The following is a 19,863-nucleotide window of genomic DNA, read 5'->3' as shown; positions in this document are numbered from 1 at the left end:
TCAATATTTTATTTTAAAAGTAATCGAAAGATGAGATTTTTAAGATTGTTAAGATCTGGCAGTAATAGCGTCCCAATTCGCCTGCATATACTTTGCCCTAAAAGTATACTGTTTTTGTGAAGAAAAAGTACATATTTTGAGTGTGTATCAGAAGAGTAGGCAAGCTTTGGGACATACTACTTTATCATAATTGTGTCTAACGGATAGCTTTGTTACGTGCATCCTGTCACCGTTAATTACTACTATCCTCGTCCAATGCGCAATGGATTTTGGACAATATTAGGCGTTAGAGTGTGCACGGATCTGCACTTCGGATTCAACCCGGAAAAAGTAGACCATCCATGGTATCTTTGGAATACTCATTTCAACATACTACGTATTGGGACACTAATTCTAATTTCAAATACAATTCAGGACGGATAGTATGTGAATTGTGACACAGCACTTCCAATTTTATTGATTATTTGATTGATTGATGAATAAATAAACAAGGAGTTGTATTTAAATACATAAATAAATGATCGACAAACAAATAAATAGCAAGTGCATAACAGTAATGGTTATTCAGTGGGTAATGCATTTTTCCCCAGCATGTCATGTGGTGCTCCGTAATAAAAAAAAGCAAAATATTACACCTTAAAACAAGAACAAGGATGTTAAGATGACAAAATGAAACGACAACAAAACAAAACACTTATTAAGAAAAATGATATATTAGCTATTATTTTGATTTTGGGTTAAGATATGACCCTGATGTTCTTGATATACTTTGTGAGATCACTTTAAAAGTTTAAAACCTTATATAGGGTAAGGACAACTGCAGTGTCCTGTGCAGATCTCTTCATCTGGTGTTCAGAAGTCGCTTATAGCAACAAAGTTTATTAAAGACACAAATACATTCTTGTTGTGCAAGTTAAATGTGCTGAACGGGTTTCGAAAATGACTGATTAGCAGGTTGCTAATCAATATTAATATCTGTGGTGGCATATCGAACGTAATCAGTGACATTTAGCTTTGTTCTAACAATAAACAACACTCAGAATCTTGTTCAATCTCAAAATGTTGGCATTCTTTTTCGTCCAGTAGCACTGCAGGTGGACCCACAGACATTTGATTACAGCTTCTGCACAGTATTGATCGGAGAGGTGTGAGGTAGGATCAGCTAATCATCCGCTGAGGGGAGATGATACAGCCCTGAACTCACTGCCATTAACCAGGAGAGAGTAAACACATCGACCAGCGTGACCACGCTCATGAGGATTAGCATGGAGAGTAATAACAGGGAAAGAGAGAGAAAAGATGACAACGAATATGTACGATTTGAATGACACAGGATGAGATTGCTGTCGAAAAGCTTCTGGAAATATCTGTGCTGCGCTTGCGAGGCGGATGGGATGATCATTGATGACTGCATCATGCTAGACAGGATCAGGACAGTGTGAGCAGCTGATCTTTGAGGAAAGAGGAGTTCCACTGCAGAAATGAAGCAGCAGGGAATGATAGGTAAAGGTGGACCCATCAGACAGAGCGATTGAGAAAATTACAGAGGAAAATGGCCTAAATGTGGGAGATGTGTCATATGAACTGAAATTGCTCAGTGGTGAAGTGTTTAAAAGTACAATGTTGCTCTGATGTTGTGACTGAAATATGCTGTCAAAACTCCCAATCCAGTGAAACGAATAAAGCAGCAAGCACAAGTACGTATGTTCACCTCATCCCTCTAATTTACATGTATTTTCAATACCGGTTTCACTCTGCTACTGTTATTAGGCTTGAAAGCAGAATAAATTGCATGTTATACTATTTACATTTACAATATCCTTACAAAAAGTACCGTGGCAGTAACATGGTGCACGAATCAGGTCGTAATACCATAGTATTGGATGACTGCCATATTTATATACTGCCATATACTGTATATATTTATACTACGGGGGCTGTTGAATGCTTGAATCTAATTGGTTGACGAACATTCTAAGAACCGCATGGCTAAAGTAGTTCCAGGCAGGTCTTGACAACATTACAGTTCCATATCACTTCGCCAAATGATTTCAGTTATTTCAAAGGTCCTTACATATGGAAGCCTGTTTCTGCCACAAAAAAAAAAAAAAAAAAAACACTGAATAGGTTTTTTTCTGACACAATTCTGACTTTTTTTTCTCGCAATTGCATGATATAAACTTGCAATTGCAAGCTGTAAAGTCATAATTTGTGAGATATAAACTTGCAATTGTGAGGAAAAAAGTCAGAATTGCGAGATATACACTCAAAATTGAGAGGAAGAAAAGCGAGAATCGCAAGTTTATATCTCACAATACTTACATTATAACTCGCAATTGTGAAAAAAAAAGAGTGGGATAAAAAGTCGCATTTATCTTTTAAATGTTTTATTCCATGGCGGAAACAATCTTCCATACTTTCAGCCATTATTCCAAACTATGTATAAAAATAGTTAATTATATCTAAAATAAGAGATAAGTTAATTAGCGTAAGACAAATAAATCCTTTATATATATATATATATATATAGGGTTACAGTCTATGGGGTTAGAGTTATCCCATTTTTTTTATTCTTTTTTGAGAAAGAGTGTGTCCGGGATGACACTGGCCACTGAAGCAGAACAACTCTACAACGTCCAATAAACACAACTTCTGTTATATGATGGGCAAGCACACGCTGGCTTCATTAAAGAGTGACTGCTGACCTCCTGAGCCCCCGTCTGCTGTCTCGTCCTCCAAATGGACGCCACTAATACTCACGGCAATGTTCTCCCTCATCGTCCCCTTGTGGACAGTCAGGGTTGAAGTCACACAGCTGGCTCACGCTGATCTCGCGACCCCCTCTGCAGTGATAGCGGCTCCGGAGAGTGACGTTTTGAGAGGTTCCTGAGAGGAGAAAGACAAGAGACACTAATTACAGAGACGGCTCTCCCGAAGGAACCAAGGTTTAAATCCCTCAAGGGCACAATGCTGATAAAGCAGAATTTCAATCCCAGTAACTCTCTGATACCAGGGTCACCCCTGTATAAGATTTAACATTTGCACAAGCAGCCCTGATCATTACCATTAGCCCACCTTTACCCCATTTTTCTCCTATATCTTCTTTTACAACCACACATTAGGTGTAACAGGTTACTCCGGAGAGGTTTACTTTATGTCTTTCCGATTGACTTTCCCGCCAAGAAAGTAAATCAGAGAGTTACATTAAAAGCTTCTGTGCAAACAAACACAAAGACATCAAGTAAATTCAGCACTTTGTGAAACTAAATGAGGCAGAAAGAAGACATAAAAGAGGCAAAGGCTCTCAGCAGTCTCTTGTTTTTATGGCTTCAACGACAGGAAAGGATACTGACAAAGGCTATCAACAAATGAAAACACAAAGAGCTCTTTTCCTGTCCACTAAAGATACAATAGACACTCTAAAAAAAAATGCGTTAATGTAATGAGAACTCAAGCACAGCTCTGAAGAGATGCCTCGGATAACATTTAAACATGAACATATACAACTCCTGCCCTGTTTTGTGGGACGAGATATGGATCATTTACTATGGCGCCATATGTATTTTTTTTCTTTTTTGCATATGGAGCGCTAGCTTAACACGCTTTAGAATATGTAGGACGGAACAATGGCCCAGATAAGTAGCATGTGGCGAATGGATTTATGTGAGTTGAGTCTGATAGCATCACAGCGAACACAACGAGATGTAACTGGGGTTTGCATATCTATGCAAATGGAAGACAGTCTCAGAGCTGTACAAACGGACCGCGCTCACCAGGGGTTCATCAGACTGCTGACAATGATAAAGAGAGTGATTGTACAGAAAAGAAAAAAAAATACGCTCACTGATGTGATTCGCTTACTTCCGTCTTTAAAAACATGGGGGGAGATGTGATTTTATCACTGGCGGCTACAGAGGCATAACACACCGTTGATCTGGGTGGCGACAGATTTTGTTGGGAAGACACATGACAAAAGATGTTTATCTGAGATGATAATGCTTCAGCGACTTGAAATCATGTAACTAAATATCCAACATTTGGTGTAGGTCTAAACCAGTAGAATTAGTTGTTCCAAACCTGTATGCATTTCTTTCTTCTGTTGAACACAAAAGAAGATATTTTGAAGAATGCAGGTAACCAGACAGATGACTGTAGGAAAAGTAGGGGAAAAAAACCATGGAAGTCAATGGCTAACGTCAACTGTCTGGTTACCAACATTTTTTTTTTTTTTTTTTTATATATTAGTTTTAGTTCAACAGAAGAAAGAAACTCATACAGGTTTGGAACAACATGAGGGTGAGTTGATGATGACATAATTCTCATTTTTGGGTGAACTGTCCCTTTAATATAAAGTGAGACAGATTATTTTGTTGCAATGACTTCTTCTTTTAAGAAACCAGTGATTTAAAACCATGAATTAGCATTCTATGAACCAATCACATAGTTCAGAGGGTAAATATGTGATGAAGAATGTTAGAATGTTATTTAAAAGATGAAAATTCTTCAAAGTCTTGCTGTTACTTCAATGCTTGGTGCAGATGTTGGGAGGTAAATGAATGGTGCTTTTATTTCTGAAAAAAAAAGAAGAAGCTATATCGAGTGTGATAATGACCACAGGCGTTTACTCTTAATCCTGACCCTGTCCTCATTAAATATTTCTGAACTTGAGGAGTTGATTCAATTGATTGATACTACTGAAGTAGACAACTAACACAATCCTGGTCTCTGGGTCTGTAAAGGTTGAAAATTATTGCTCTGTATGAATTTTGTCACCACAGCAAAAACACAACAACAATAAAGTATTTAAAATACGGTTAAAGTACTGCCGAGTGTAGGCTACTTAAAAGCATTTCTGGTAAACTAAATTATACTTTAATGTCATTTCTACTGACACTTGCATGTCATAAATTTAAATATATTTGTAATTATGCATTTGTAATGATAAAGTTGCAATTTAGAACATTTACAGCATAATATAATAGCATTTAGAACACACTATAGTTATACAATTAGGATAAAGTATTTTAAAAGTCATTTAAAAAAAAAAAAAAAAAAAAATGTTTGATTTAAAATGTACAATTTTAAAAAATAACATTATAATGCACTTTTTTAAAAGAGTACTTAAGTGTGTTTAGAAGCAGTAGTTAAAGTGTATTCTCTTAAGTGGCCTTTTATTTCATTTATATTATCTACTGGTTTTTATAAACATGCATTTAATTTGGAATACAGTAAAAGTACACTTTCAATACAATGCATATAATACAGACACATTTTTTTTCATAAAGAAATAAAATGCATATAAAATGACATATTAAATTCAGGGAACCAAAGGTAATATTTGAATAACTGTTCTCTAAATCCATCAAACACTTATAGAGGGGATGCACATGTATCAACTTGTCTATGGTAGTTGACCTGGGCTGCAACAATCACAATTCCTGGTAAAAGAGATGCTGAGTGAACATTATGCTTTTATGAAAATTAGTTTTTTTTTTTGTTCATTTACTCTCTTTCACTCTTGGCTTGATCGGCCAGGAATGGATTATTTTTTTAACCCATCTGACTCGTTTTCATTTATCTCCTGGTCACATTTGCAGCCACATTTACATTTACATGCATTGAGCGAGAACCATCAGTTCATGTAAATGGCATAGTAATTAATAGCCCTGCTTCACATCTGAGCACGGGACCCTTGCTAAAGAAAAAAAAAACAACGAAAAGTCTTTTTAATCAAACGCTGTGCATGGGTGTGCGGCGAGAAAATAAAAAAAGAGGAGAAACAAAAGTCGAGGAGGTGTTAATACGCCAATCTGCTCGGATGCAGCTCGGCTTTGTGATGAAAGAACAAAGATGTGATGGATATGCCGGACTAGCGTCGGTGTGCGAGTGCTAAAATGATTTAATTATTGTACGGCAGACATTTGACAGCCAGCCGTAACAGTGAGTCATATCACTGGCGGGAAAACATTCATATCGGTGAGCTGAAAGCTAAGCTAAGATAAAAGATGCTCAATCTGTCACTGCACATGGGGAAAAGGCTTAATGACCATCATGGAGGTTCACAGGCTCTGCGGCACAACTGCTAACCCTTGTAAACACTGCATGGAGGATGTGCTGTCACCAAAAATCAGGCTCTGAAATATTGTTTCCAGTACAAAGATCCTTCAAGGTCAAGTCACACATTTCACGCATGCATTATAATTGATAAAATGGTTGTTTTCGTAATCATGCATACAGATTCCTGCAAGTCCTGCATCGAATGAAAGCTGAAGATTGACATTTTTCAATACAAATATCATACTCATTGTGTTAATATTTGTGAAAAACTATTTATAAAACATGCTTGCTTTTTAAAAAAAAAAAGTTTTTAATGTGATTTAATGATTATTTTAAAAAGTATTTGTTCACAGCGAATAGAGTCATATTGAGCTCAGAGCTCCAGTTGTATTTAAAGAGGAACTATTTGTAGTCATTTTTATATTCTCTCTCAAACAACAAGAATGATTACCAACAGAATGAGAATGTAATGACTCCTTCAGAAACACATTGCCTATGAAGGTCACAGCAAGACGGTTGGAAACTCGGTTTCAGACTCCATTTCCTCCATCTTTGTTGTGTAGCAAGAAGTAGGCCACACAGCATGCTGAGTTCATGCATTTTGTAAAATGCCTCACATTTCTCAACATAAAAAAGTTTAAAAAAGGTGAAATAAGCAACAAGAGGCCTATTTCACATCTATATCACAACCGATGCATTTCGGAAGGGTTAGCCACTAGCTAGCTAATGATAAAATAGTTTGTTTTGTGCTTCAAAGCAGGTCAATTATAGCCACTGAAATGCATTATTAATTAAAGGCTTTCTTTGGAGCCATTTTGGCCTTGATTAAATATGAAAGTGTATCATTCAACAAAGACAGCAAAAGTGATGTGAAGGTGAATGGGCCATATGGTAAACATATTGGATGTGAAGGGTACAGAGTGGTGATTATGAGGTCTGTTATGTTCGTTAAAGCATAAGATCACAGTCTGTATTGCACACAGATACAACTAAGCTAGTTTGAAATGGGTTATCTCAAAACAGGATTGCAGTGAGTACTCTGACTCATACATGATGCTCTGTGCTTTTCTCAATAGCATTAAGTGCAATATAAAGAAACTTTCTTTGTCCTGATTCTGAAAATCTGCCTAATGGGACCAGACAAAAGAAGCAAATTAAGATTATCTTCAAGATCATTGCACATTGCTGATGTCCTTACATTGCTGAAAGATTTGCATAATACAAAACTGCAAAGTGGTATATGCTTGCTGGTTGGAGCCTGCTCTTATAAATGAAGTAGATAATAAAACTGACAGATAGACTAGACAGATAATGGTAATACACAGACCCAGCTTAAAAGGTGAGGTGATGTGAAGGCCAAGTATAACCCATACTCAGAATTTGTATGAAAAGGACATTGACCTGTTTGTTATACTGATAATCTCATTATCTAATTTTGTATTCATACCTGCATTGTACTATGTTTTCCATCACATATCTGTTCTTTCCTTCCTTCCTCTGACCTTTTAATTCTGTCCGTATCTTTCAACAGCTATTTCCCTTCCTTGTTTTGAGCCTTATTGGATCATTCCTGTTTTATAAGAACTTTTTACCATGTCCCCAGGAGCTATACACTGATTTTGTACAATTCAGATATGGCAATTAATTGTATTAATATACTGTATATATTTCAGGTGTTTCCTTTTTGTTTTTCCTAATATTGTTTTAATTGGTAATCAATATGTGTGTATACACTGAAACATTTTCCCTTGTGTGTGTTCACGTGTATATGTATGTATGCATTTATTTTTATTGACATCATCCTCCAGAATATGACAATTTATATTCCATTTCACTGCATTTCACATTAATAGGCTTTTCAGTCAGATGTTCATGGTTTCATGTAAAAGTATATATATAATCCTCCAGAATATGATAAAAAGGCTTTTGTTTATAATATATATACGTATATATATATATATATACTGTATATATATATATATATATATACCGGTATATATTATGTTCAAACATACATAACCATTAATGGTTCTTGAATATGTAAATAGTTCTTCCAATAGATGGAAAACCATATTAAAGTACAGTAACAGCGTTTGTGTGCCACTGAAAATATATTTTAGAAGAGTTGAGGGCTTGCATTCTACATTAAATCTGATGAGAGAATAACAGGCCTTCATAGAATTAAAAAAAGAAGAAGAAAGACGAATAAAAAGTACAGCTTGCCGTGTGCTCTTTTCGCATAGAAGCCAGTCAACACCGTAATCCCAGCTCGAAGTGCCATTCCCCTCCTATGGACTGGATACGTGGGCCATTCTTACTCCAGTATAGTTCTTCTTAGCCAAACCCTGTTGAGTTCTCGGCAACGGTAGTGGCGGAGCGTTCGATACCAGGCCTAAAACTCGTATGCATTGGTGGAACCTGTGCTAGGCTGGGTCCCATATGTTGGGATCCCTACGGCGATCCCATATGTGTATTCTTCCATGGTACGGCTCCCTGCGGCGAGCCCGTGTCTTTCCCTTGGCAGAGCTCCCTCTACCTTCTCTGACCGGTGTTGTCTCCCCTCTGCTATAGGCTGGAGCCACCTCAGTGACATTCCATACGTTTGTACTGCCCGGAAACGCCCAGTCCATATGTGTAACCTCAACATGAAACCTCCCTACGGGCAGGATGTGGCTTCCACAGCATCTCCTTTTCCACCGAAAAGGCACGCTTTCCCAGTGTTATTCAAGTCTGCCTGAGTGGGTCATGTGGAAAAGCAGTGGACTTCCCTGGCCTAAGCCCTGACCCATCCCCGCCTCGATAAATGTGGGGGATCCGGAGGCTTTCGCTAGGCACTGGAAGGTGGCAGCACTAAGAGGCATTTTAATTGGGATCCCAATCAGTACGGTACGTCCGACTACGTCGAACGTGACCGAACTGAAAGGTAACGGAGACGTAGTCCCGTCACCACTATTGCTGGAACACCGCTGACTCCGGGCTCTGCTCGGCTCCTCCGCGAAAAACAAATGGTGCTTGAATCGGCTTCCGTATTTATACCCGCGCTGTGGGGCGGATTGCCAGATGCAAATCTCGCACGCCAATGTGCATTGGCTCGTTTTATCAATACTCGAAGATGGCAGCCTCCCTAAGCGTGATCCCAATCAGTACGGTACGTCCACATTCCCTCCTTCAGGGAACGAGGGTTACATACGTATCCGAGACATTTCTACTCTTCTGTGGTTGAGGGCAACAATAAAAATTTAGTGCAACAAAAGTAGTGTGATTTGTTATCTTTTTTAATGTATCAGTCAAAAGGATAAACCGATAACTCAAATGTATCTGTCTAGAACAGCTCATTTATATCTACTGAATTCGTCTGAATTACATCTAATTTAGCAAACTGCAAGTCATCACTTCTGGTCATATCAAAAGTAGAAAAAGTTTGGGAAAAGCATGATCTTCTTTTCCTGCAGATCGGTTTATTAACACCACCTTTAATTCACTTCATTTCTGTTAAGTATTAAAAATCATATTACCTACATTAATTAAAGAAGCCCAAGGGGAATTTAGAGCTTAAGTCTTATGCCTGATCCCTTCATCATAGACAGCAAGCCAATCTGTTTACCTTTATCTCACTGAATTATATGAAATGATTATATGAAAATGTGAAGCTCACTTTCAGTTTCAAGAATTCTTGGTCCCTATCAAATAGTAAATGATCAGCCCTGACCATGAGATTTCCACACAGGCCTCTAGGAATGGATTGAGAATGTTAGAAGCGCTCCCTGTTTTAGTTAGGGCAGTACAAGCCAATGTGTCTGATCTGCAGGGAGAGCCGGTAAAGTTAATGCCCTTGAATTACACCCTACTCTCCCTTAGGACAACAGACGAATTGGGGGGCATCTATTTAGGAGCTCAACGAACTGTTCAGCCCCATGCTTGATTGGCCGAGGAAGGGCCTTGCCATCATTTGTCTTTGTCAGGTTATTCCACAGAGCCCGAGGGGCAAAAGCATGCAATGAAATAACTGGTTCAATTTCTTTGTCTGTTTTTGGGACGTTTTGGGGCTGCTGCATTAGAGGAGGAGACACATCAAAGGGGACAAGCCAGTGAGGAAGACAAAGTGAGCTGATACACCAAAGCTCTTATTGGTAAAAGGTGGTATGTGTTCCTGTAAGACAATATAAAAGCCAGAGCATGCATGTTAGAACAGTGACCCCTTGCTCACTGTGTGACTACTTGTGTACTGACTCTTCTACGTGTTTGCAACTGTGTAGTTCCTAAGGCCAGAAACTATACTATATTCCAGTGACTAAATTTAGTCTGACTAACAGACTCAATTTCACAGTGGAACTTGCTGAATTTGTCTGACATAATGCTACGGTGACTTGACTACTTAACCTAGATATTGTAAGAAAAATGAGCTAAGTTACTTTGGTGAGTTGGTCAGTAACTTTATTAGAAATTGCAAAGTAAAAAAAAAAGGACAATGTCCTGGAGGGACAATGTCTTGCAGATATTAGTTCCAACCTGACCCAACACTCTTGCCTCGAAGTCTTTAGTAATCCTGAAGACCTTAATTTGTTGTTTTAAGTGTGGTTAATTGGAGCAGAACTCAGAATGGGGGCCCTCCAGCAGCAGGACTAGGCATACAATTTATTTAACTTATTTACTAATTTAGAGACATCCAAATGTCTACTCAAGAAAACATTATTGACTATGCAACTTGTGAGTCTTCAAACAACTTTTACCTTAAAATTTCAGTTCTAGTGTTTCACTAGGATGCTGGCAGGTATTGCATGTTGCATGACCACGTCTTTGTAAGTGAAGTTTGACAGCTTGTTTCTTTCTGTTACCATCTCTTTTCAAAAAATAACTCCCGTTTGCAGACATCTCTTCTTTACTATAATATATGAATCATGACCCTGGACCCTGGTGTTTTTTTGTGGATGCATGACTGACAAGCAACAAACAATGTCGAACCCTGAGGCTATACATTCACAGGATATAGAACGTCTCACATGACAGTCATGTTTTCAGACCAGGTCGTGAAAGGCCATTTTAAGGCCAGTGTCTTTATATCAATGGATGCCCGAGAAAGATGGGAGGCAAGTCTGTCTGCTTCATGATGTCTTGGATGTATAAAGGCCCTTTGATTCTACGGTGGCCCTGTTCCTTGATGTTTCCCTAGTGCTTGGCAAAGCTGGAAAGTCACATTACAGCTGCCTTTCAAAGATGATTGAGAAAGAGACTCCAGAGATTAAAGAAAAAGGGCTTCAAGAATCCAGAAATGGTTAGGAGAGTAGATCCATGATGCTCTCTTACAGTGTGGTATTACAGCCCGTTCTCATCCCAAGGCGTCATACATGTGACGCTTTTGATATTTCGTCGAAATCTTACGCACATGGCATCCTTTGGCGTCAATATGAGACGCAGAACCCAAGGCGTCATACAGGTGACGCTCGTCTAAATCCAACGCACATGGCATCGTTTAGCGTCAATATGAGACGCAGATCCCAAGGCGTCATAACCGTACCCTACCCCAGACCTAAACCTACCCATAACAGTGCGTGTTATATTGACGCTGTGCGTAAGATTTCGACGAAATGTCATATGGCGTCACCTATATGACGCCAAAGGATGAGAATGTGTTGGGTATTACTACTGTATATATGATACTGATTAGAAAACCTCATAGACAGTCAGATTCAACTTTAAATGAACTAGTTCCCCAAAAAAGGACAATACTGTCATCATTTGCTCAGCTTTATTCCAGACAATTCCAGTGACTTTCTTTTTGACAAAAAAATGGAGAAATTTAGAAAAATGCACTTCCATGTAATTACAATGAAAGGGGACTAGAACTTTCAAGCTTCAAAAAGACTGCACAAATACCATAAAATAGTTCATATGCCAGGTCTTCTGAACTCATAAAATAACTTTGAGAACCAGATTTGTCTGAGCAAAGGTAGCATGGAATTTAATTGAATGACTTATGTTTGGTCTATCTCTCAATTCAAATGGACCACTTTTTTATTTTATTTTTATTTTTTATTTTTTTGGAGACTGACAAATTTGTTTTCTTGTAAAGTGGTTGGGATATTCTTAAGAACAAAACAAAAAAAAAGTCATAATGCGAACTGATGTGAGGATGAGATTTCTTTGTAAAAAATAGTCCTTTTGGTATGACCAAACATTTCCTTTTCTTTTCAAGTTATTTCACACAATGAAATGAAAGTCAGTGGAACATGTCAAGTGTGGTAACTTTAATCATTTTATGATGGTTTTGTCTTTCTATCAAAGGAAAAATATGTAAGTGTCACCTACACAGCCTGACCTCACTCCTGGAAAAACATCAAAAACGGGTTCTCTGGAAGAAATCTCTAATGTATGTTAGATCAGTGACGGTCTGCTCTGTCAATGGTAGACTTTCTAAAAAATCGCTGTGGAGAACCTGGGGCAAAAGAGGTTAAAAAAAGCAGATTTTTACAGATAATTTGTACTCTTTGAAATGAGAAAAAAAAAAACATTTGAGAATTTCAGACATGAATGCCCACAGGGCAGGACCGGTGGGAGAGGATGAGGGCTGGTGTAGATGGGACAAGAACAGATAGGAATGGACTGAAAGGAATACATTTCCTAGATGTCTTAATTGACTGTTGTCTGGAGTAGATTTTTTTTTTTTACATTTATATTATTAGTATTATTGTTTTTTTGTATCATCTTACTAAACAACATTATTTCGTTTACATACTAACAAATGGTACAAGAACGAAATAAACAAATACACAAAAGGAATTCACTGTCTGCACACCCATTGGTAGTTGCCACATCGCATCACTTCTCATTTACATAAAGTTGAACTCTGCTCAACTCTTTCACATTACCAACTCGCTGATGGGCCTCAAATTGCCAACTCTCATTGAAAATAAATGATTTCCAGTCACTTTGTCGCAGCAAATTGCTGTCAGTGCGAATGGCCCTATAAGTCATGACTTGAATTACCAATTTAGCGACAATCTGTAGACCCCCATGGCCTGTAGTTTGTTTGTAAAATTGCACATACATTTTTTTTTTCAGGCTTTTCTTTCAATATGCATGCTTTGTACCTAAAGCAAAGCTCAGTCCAAGATCATCTGCTACTGTTGATTTATACAAACAGTTGGGCCAGGCCAGTGGGCTAAACATTTATTACGGTGACATTTTAATGGCTGGTAAATGAAAGGAAAATATCACAAATAATTTCCTGGCTTTTAAAATTTGATTTGTGTACAACAATTGATCTTGTATTGGTCTAAGAGCTGAAACAGCAGCCAGCCTGAAAATAAAATCATGTTCGCGTGATACTGGGCTGCTACAATGATATTTGACAGCAAGAACATTGTGAGGTTGTGTGGCTGGTGACGTTCTCAAGCTGAATTGTTTGTTCCACTCTGTTGAGTTATGGTGAAGATATCGCGTCTTATTAATTTTGGATGGGCAGAAAAAAAAGTGCACAAATATCCCCATCATTATTAGATGATATAATTTTAATGGAGCTCTTGCATGTCTTTGATTTAAGTCACTCATGTCACTTACGACCGGCTAACAGCAAGGGTCAGATTAGTGTCCTTGTCGTGTATTATATGATGCAGTTCCTAATAAAGTTAACAGTCAATTGGCTGTTTCTATTGATCTGATTTGTTAAAATGATTGAATTTACACTTAGCCACATAAACGTGTCTCTGCAAAACGAACATAAATCTGACCTTCAATTCCCGCGCTATATGGAAAATCAATGGAGTTCATGTCAACGAAAGCAACAGATATGAGCTGCATTTTATTCATCATCAGCTAATCTCAAGATCAAAGATCACCATTAGAGAGAAAGCGGCATCAGCACTGGTAAGATCATGTATTCTCACTACTTTTAATGAAGATTATTGTGTTTTGAGCGTCATTTGTGACAGTTTCGGCTTTCTGAAGAGATTCTCCGCTACTCATCTGGGGCGACACGTATGCATTGCAGTAGCGATGTCATATCTGGTTATAACATGTCATATAGCCTATAACAAGCTCTCACACGTTCATGTTTTAACATTTTGGGAGGAGTGCAATTTACATATGTGGTTTTATAAACCAGATGCATTCACACTTGTCCAGTTTCATTTGGAATGCGCATATATCTATGCCTCGTTTATTTTTTATACATTTCTAAATTGCGTACTCACTACACACATTTCAATGCCTTTTGAAATACACACAATACACTTTTTAAAGTGCACTTAATTGTGTTAAGAAACAGACATGAAAGTGTGCAATCTTTAAGTACACTTAAGTAGTCTATTATTACCATAATATCATAATGTCAGTGAAAAAAAAATACTTTTAAGATTCGAGCATAGACAACATTTGGAAAGTTACGACACAAAGTTCAAAGCAAAGGGAGATATTTTCTTTGACAAAAATCGCTTTTTAAGGATTACAACAAACGGCTGGTAGGGACTACAATGAGCTTCTTCACGGGTTAGTGACATCACTAAACTTAACATTTACATAAACCCTGCACCCGGGAATGCAATTTATAGATTATATAATTTACTATGCTAATCAATTACTAGAAGATAAAGCCAGTTAAATCCACACCAGCAACATAAATTCATCAACTAACCATTCAGAAATGTCCTGTTTTATTCTTCATGTTGTCATTTCTTGAGTCTCTCCATCTTTGTCCGACTCCTGTTTGAACATGCTAAAAGTTTTAGAAATTTTCAGTGTCTGTGTGAGGTATTCGGGGTTGCTAACACACAAGCTCTTGAAGCTCCGCCCTCTGTGCCGGGAGCAGCAGCTCATTTGCATTTAAAGGGACACACAAAAACGGCACGTTTTTGCTCACACTCAAAGAGTGACAATTTTAACACGCTATAAAAAATATCCGTGGGGTATTTTGAGCTAAAACTTTAGAAACACACTCTGGGGACATCAGAGACTATTTTACATCTTGTGAAAAGGGCATTATAGGACCCCTTTAAGATTTTCTTAATTGACATTGTCAAAGGATTCTCTTGACTACCCGTCCCCTGAGAAAGTCCGAAGAAGCCTCCTTTGAGCCCTTGAGCACACATCCCTCAGCACACGATAGTCTTACTAGAGAACCATAAGCGTCATCCCCACTGGACTTCGCATTCTCACTGCTCGCCCGCTCACGGCACAGCTCATTTCACTCACTCAGTCTCGCGGGCCTGAATGATTGATGGTTGGGGGAAAGACTTGGCGCACCTTCACGGCCCATCCCAGGCTGTAAAGCAGCAAGCACCACCATGTTAGACCCTGACAGCTGCACTGCTTAATGGGGAAGGATATAGACTGGGGAACAGGAGGCTGCTGGTCCAAGCCCCTATGGGTCCCAGTTGCTATAATAGATGAATGAATAGATGAAGCCTGTTTTCTTGAATGGCTGATGACAAAATAAAAATGCCACGAGGGGAATCAAGTTGTTTGGGCACATGTGCTCCCTATATACTCAGAAATCAATATTCATGCAGACATCTTTTAGAATTTCATTTGCGTGGTTAATAGAGGGACCACATGTTGGCGAGATGATTGATAATCTAATAATGATAATAATTGAGTAACATAATAATTGAAAATCTGAGACGTTTGGCCACTGTTTAAAGGATTAATTCAATAAAATGAAACAAACAACAAATATACTTGATATTTTAAGCAGTATCAAAAAAACAGTATCAAATATACATTATTTTAATTAGGCTTTTTTTCCTATTCTTTATGATATTACGCTCATCATGTAATCATGTCAAATAGCTTAATACAGGGCAATTTTGATTTCATGTTTACTTAAAAATGCTATCGCTGTCTTACTCTCAAGAATGTTAGCTTAATCAAATTTATATAAAAGAGGGGTATGTGACACGTAATCTTTGCAACCTTTAAACTAAATTAGTTATAATTTCGACCACTTCTCAGGGCATTTAAACAAGATAATTATAAGCGTCTTATAAAAGTGATGGTAAAAAGAATCGACACAGGGACACTTTCTCTGAAGTCCTATGACTCACAGCGAGAGACGATGGGAAATTGAACACCTTCACTTCGCACTCACAGTAAGGCACTGCAGTGGCCGTTCACTACAGTTCCACAAGAAAGCGGGGAAAAAAGGAGAGGATAACTCAAATGGATATATAACATAAATGGACCTCATCAAACCTCTGCAGAACTGGGCTCAGCCCGCTAGACACATTTTTATGATAGTGGTGTAATCAAAATCAGGTTTGCTGGAGGGAGCAAAAAGCAGATGACTCAGACGGCAACAAACAGGGAGTGAGTTAACGTTTTATGATTGGATGATCTACACCTCCGCATTGTCTCGAGTCTGCGGTGATGGCAGTGCTCATTGTAGCTCTGCTGAGATAAGGTGACAGAGCTTTTGAAAGCAAATATGTGCACCGTGAGCAGTGCGCATGCAACATAACCAAAAATATCTATTTTCACTGCCATATTAAGCACCACTATTACTATTACTTGCTCATACCTTGAACAAACCAATAACAGCATTACATTTAGCCACATCAAGGAGAGATGTGCTAGTACATTTTTTTTTTTTTTTTTTTTTTGGTCTGTTTATTAAATAGGGATGGGTCATTAAATACGAATGAAAATCCGTATAAAAAATACTAATGTGATTATAGCAATATAGTTCATTTACATCTATTTTGCCTGCAATCATAACAGGTAGTTATAGATGCCCCCTGTTGTTTTTTTGTTGTTGTTGTTTTTTTTTACATTTTACATTTGACAAACTCTCTGCATGTCCCTGTATACATTACACTGATTTTACACAAGTATCGGATCGGAACCCGGGATCGGCAAATACTCAATATTCATTGACTCGGTTTGGGGGCAAAAAAAAAAAAACTTGATCGGGACATCCCTAATTTTAAAGTGTTAAGGGTTTATACTCCTTTTAATATTTGATGGGATCATTTCAGCTACTAAGGACAATATTTACAAGTTATATTAAGTTTATTTTACATCAATGTTGATTGTCATAATCAAAGGCAAATCACACAGATAATTAATGTTTAATTTTTTATTTCTTTCTTTATTTGAGAACATAATCTATCTGTAGGCATATCTGTGAATGCATATATTGTACTCACTAAACCATTAAACTGATTCTCTGACGACAGCCCTGAAGCAGTACATTTTTTTATTTATTAAAAATACTAGTTTAACAGGGCAACGCTCAACACCACAACCACTCAGAACACTTTAGCAACTCATTTGAATTCTTCATGCAAACAACCACCCACAACTTAGCATTGTGACAGCGAGTTTTTTCAACCACTCACACTTTCTTCGAAAAACATAAAAATGTGTTGGTCTTATTGTCTTCCGTTAATTCTAGATCATTTAGCGAAGCTGATATGCCAAAAATAGAACAAAAAGGTCACATTTACAGCTCTTTTGATTACAGCAATTACTTCATTTCATTAAGGGAAATTTCAAGCCTTATCAACCACATCTCTCTCGCACACACGCGCACACACACACACACACTCTTTGGGGTGGCAGGTAATTCGAGCTCTAGTGGCAGGTGCTTCAGGAAGGCAAGCTACGCTGTAAAAAATGTCAATCTGCTAATATCTATTATGGCAAGCGAGGGTGGATTAGAGCCGGAGAGAGAGGGCATTTAGCAGCAAGAACAGAGGAACACAGCGTGCCTCAGGACGAGAACAGCCTGTCTAACGCAGTGACCCCCGGAGGGATTTGTTTGGGGGAAAAGAAGAAAGAAAAAAACTGGGCTACCGAGCTACACAACCCTGAAACAATTAGAGATCTGTCTGCCTCTGAATTTGCATGACAAGCAGCGTTCTGTTCCCTGCGGTCAGACATGGGCAATTTCCCCGCCAGTTATTGAATCAGGAAGCACAGAGCAGAAAAAAAGAGAAAATTAAAACAGAGAAAGAGGAAAAATGCTAGTTGCTGCCGTTGATCTAAAAAGCATGAATGCTGTGTAGTAAATGTCGTAGTTCAAATGAGGAAGTAGCACGAGGCAGTTGCTCTCCTTACATAGGTTGAGTGTTTAAAAAAAAATACATGCAATACGCTTGAACAAAGATTTGCAGTGAGGCAATCACATTGCTTCTGGGCACCAAACTTACATTACAATTTTCTACCTTTGATTGAAAGTTTTGCTAAATTATTTGGGATAAAAAAAAATGATGTGACTTTTTTTTTTTTTTTTACTTTGGCAATAATTCGAAACTCAACCACATTTGCATTGCAATTTTCTGCCCTGCAATCACTTGCAGTTGCAATATTTATTGAAAGTTTATGACTTTATGAGGTTTTACAGAAACTAAACAGAGCACAGTCTCATTTTGAGTTCTGCCTTCTGAAAATCAAAAGAAAATAAACCATTTTATCTTTTGATCATATTAATATTAAAGCAGAAGATAAAAAAAAGCAATCACAGAACCTATCATTCTTTGATATTTGGTACTTTTTGGGTCAAGAACTAAGTTCCTAGACATATGTAGTTGATCCTTTAGTCCTAACTCCTAACCCTATCCTAACCCTAAACCTAACCCTACCCATAACCTAACCCTTAAAATCAGAGGTGGGTTAGGTGAATTAACACCTAAACCTGATTGTAAGACTAAACAACATAAACCGTAAACTTGTCACTCAAATCTGATTGGTTGATTGGAATGTTGTTCCAGGATCAACTAAGCTGTTCATCCAGGAACATGTTGTACTTGGTTAAATCATGTTCACCACCAAATAGGGGTTGTGTGAAGCCCTTTTAAAGGGTAGTGTAAATGACAGTGAAAAAACCCCCGTAGATTTTGGACTTTGGAGTACAATTCTAAGTTTTCAAAGACATCAAAAAACAGAAAAACTTTCCAATGTCTACTAGCATGAAAACAACGGTGTACTTTCAGACACTGAAACATTTCTAAGAGATAAAACACTCACTTATGGTGCAGTTGGTGGTGAAGCGGGGGTCATAGGTCGCTGTCTCCATGTCGCCGGGCTGGTTGTAGCTGGAAGAAATCCTGAAGGGTTTGGTCCGAGCTCCCAAGCTGAGGTGTACCACTGCCCAGCTGAAAAGAAGAGAGAGAACCAGCAAGATCAGCAGCAGAACCCAGCAGCAGGGCTGACGCAGGGCCCGCACTGGGCTGTAGGAGGTCATGGTAGCCCCTGGGAGACCGTCCCCAGTTTGGGCCAGTTCAAAAGTCTCTGGAGATCTTACAGAGGGAGACGTCTGGCCGTCTGACACCAAACCAGACCCCTCTGCCATTTTAGGGTCATCCTCTGCTGCCGTATCACACATTCCCTAAATCTTCCAGATATCCACGCTGCTTATGAAAGCTCTGCCAGTTGAAATCAATGGGCAAGTACAGTACGTGTTTATGTGTGTATTGCACAGATGCTGTCTCCACTGGATGATACCTGTGGAAGAATGCACGGATGCACAGTTGCTCTGTGCGTTTTTAACCAAACTATCTCTCATAAGGAAGTCAATGACCTAGCTAATTTTATTAAGCAAATTGCTTAGATTTCAATTTGCCAGTGCCCAGTGACCAATGATTTTAGTCTCCTCCCTCTCTCTTCTCCCTCTCCTGGGCTTTTCTTTCTCCCAGACCTGTAACCTGTCTGTTGTGTTGTTGTTTCGCATCTCACTGCGGGATTTGCATTGATGTCTGATTCGCTCCAACAACAGGAGTCGAGACCCATGACTAAGTGGGCGGTGATCCTCTAAACAAACACGCAGACAGCTAGCAATCATAGGGAAATGAAGACAGGCAGATCTCTGACAGA

General features: G+C 38.3%; 1 protein-coding gene across 1 annotated transcript in view; it reads right to left on the bottom strand.

Annotated features, from left to right (window-relative positions):
* The window catches only part of alk (ALK receptor tyrosine kinase), a 468,950-nt gene that overhangs the window by 59,999 nt on the left and 389,088 nt on the right, over positions 1–19,863 (bottom strand). Inside the window, exons 5-6 of the mRNA XM_056255076.1 lie at positions 19,018–19,145; positions 2,761–2,886 (exon numbers count right to left, since the gene is read on the bottom strand). Coding sequence (XP_056111051.1) covers positions 2,761–2,886; positions 19,018–19,145 — 254 coding nt within the window. The remainder of the gene's footprint in view (positions 1–2,760; positions 2,887–19,017; positions 19,146–19,863) is intronic.

This window comes from Rhinichthys klamathensis, unplaced genomic scaffold (assembly GCF_029890125.1).
Source record: "Rhinichthys klamathensis goyatoka isolate OS25496 unplaced genomic scaffold, OSU_Roscu_1.1 h1tg000117l_1, whole genome shotgun sequence".
Classification (NCBI taxonomy): Eukaryota; Metazoa; Chordata; class Actinopteri; order Cypriniformes; family Leuciscidae; genus Rhinichthys; species Rhinichthys klamathensis.
This window is presented reverse-complemented; position numbering and strand designations above follow the sequence as displayed.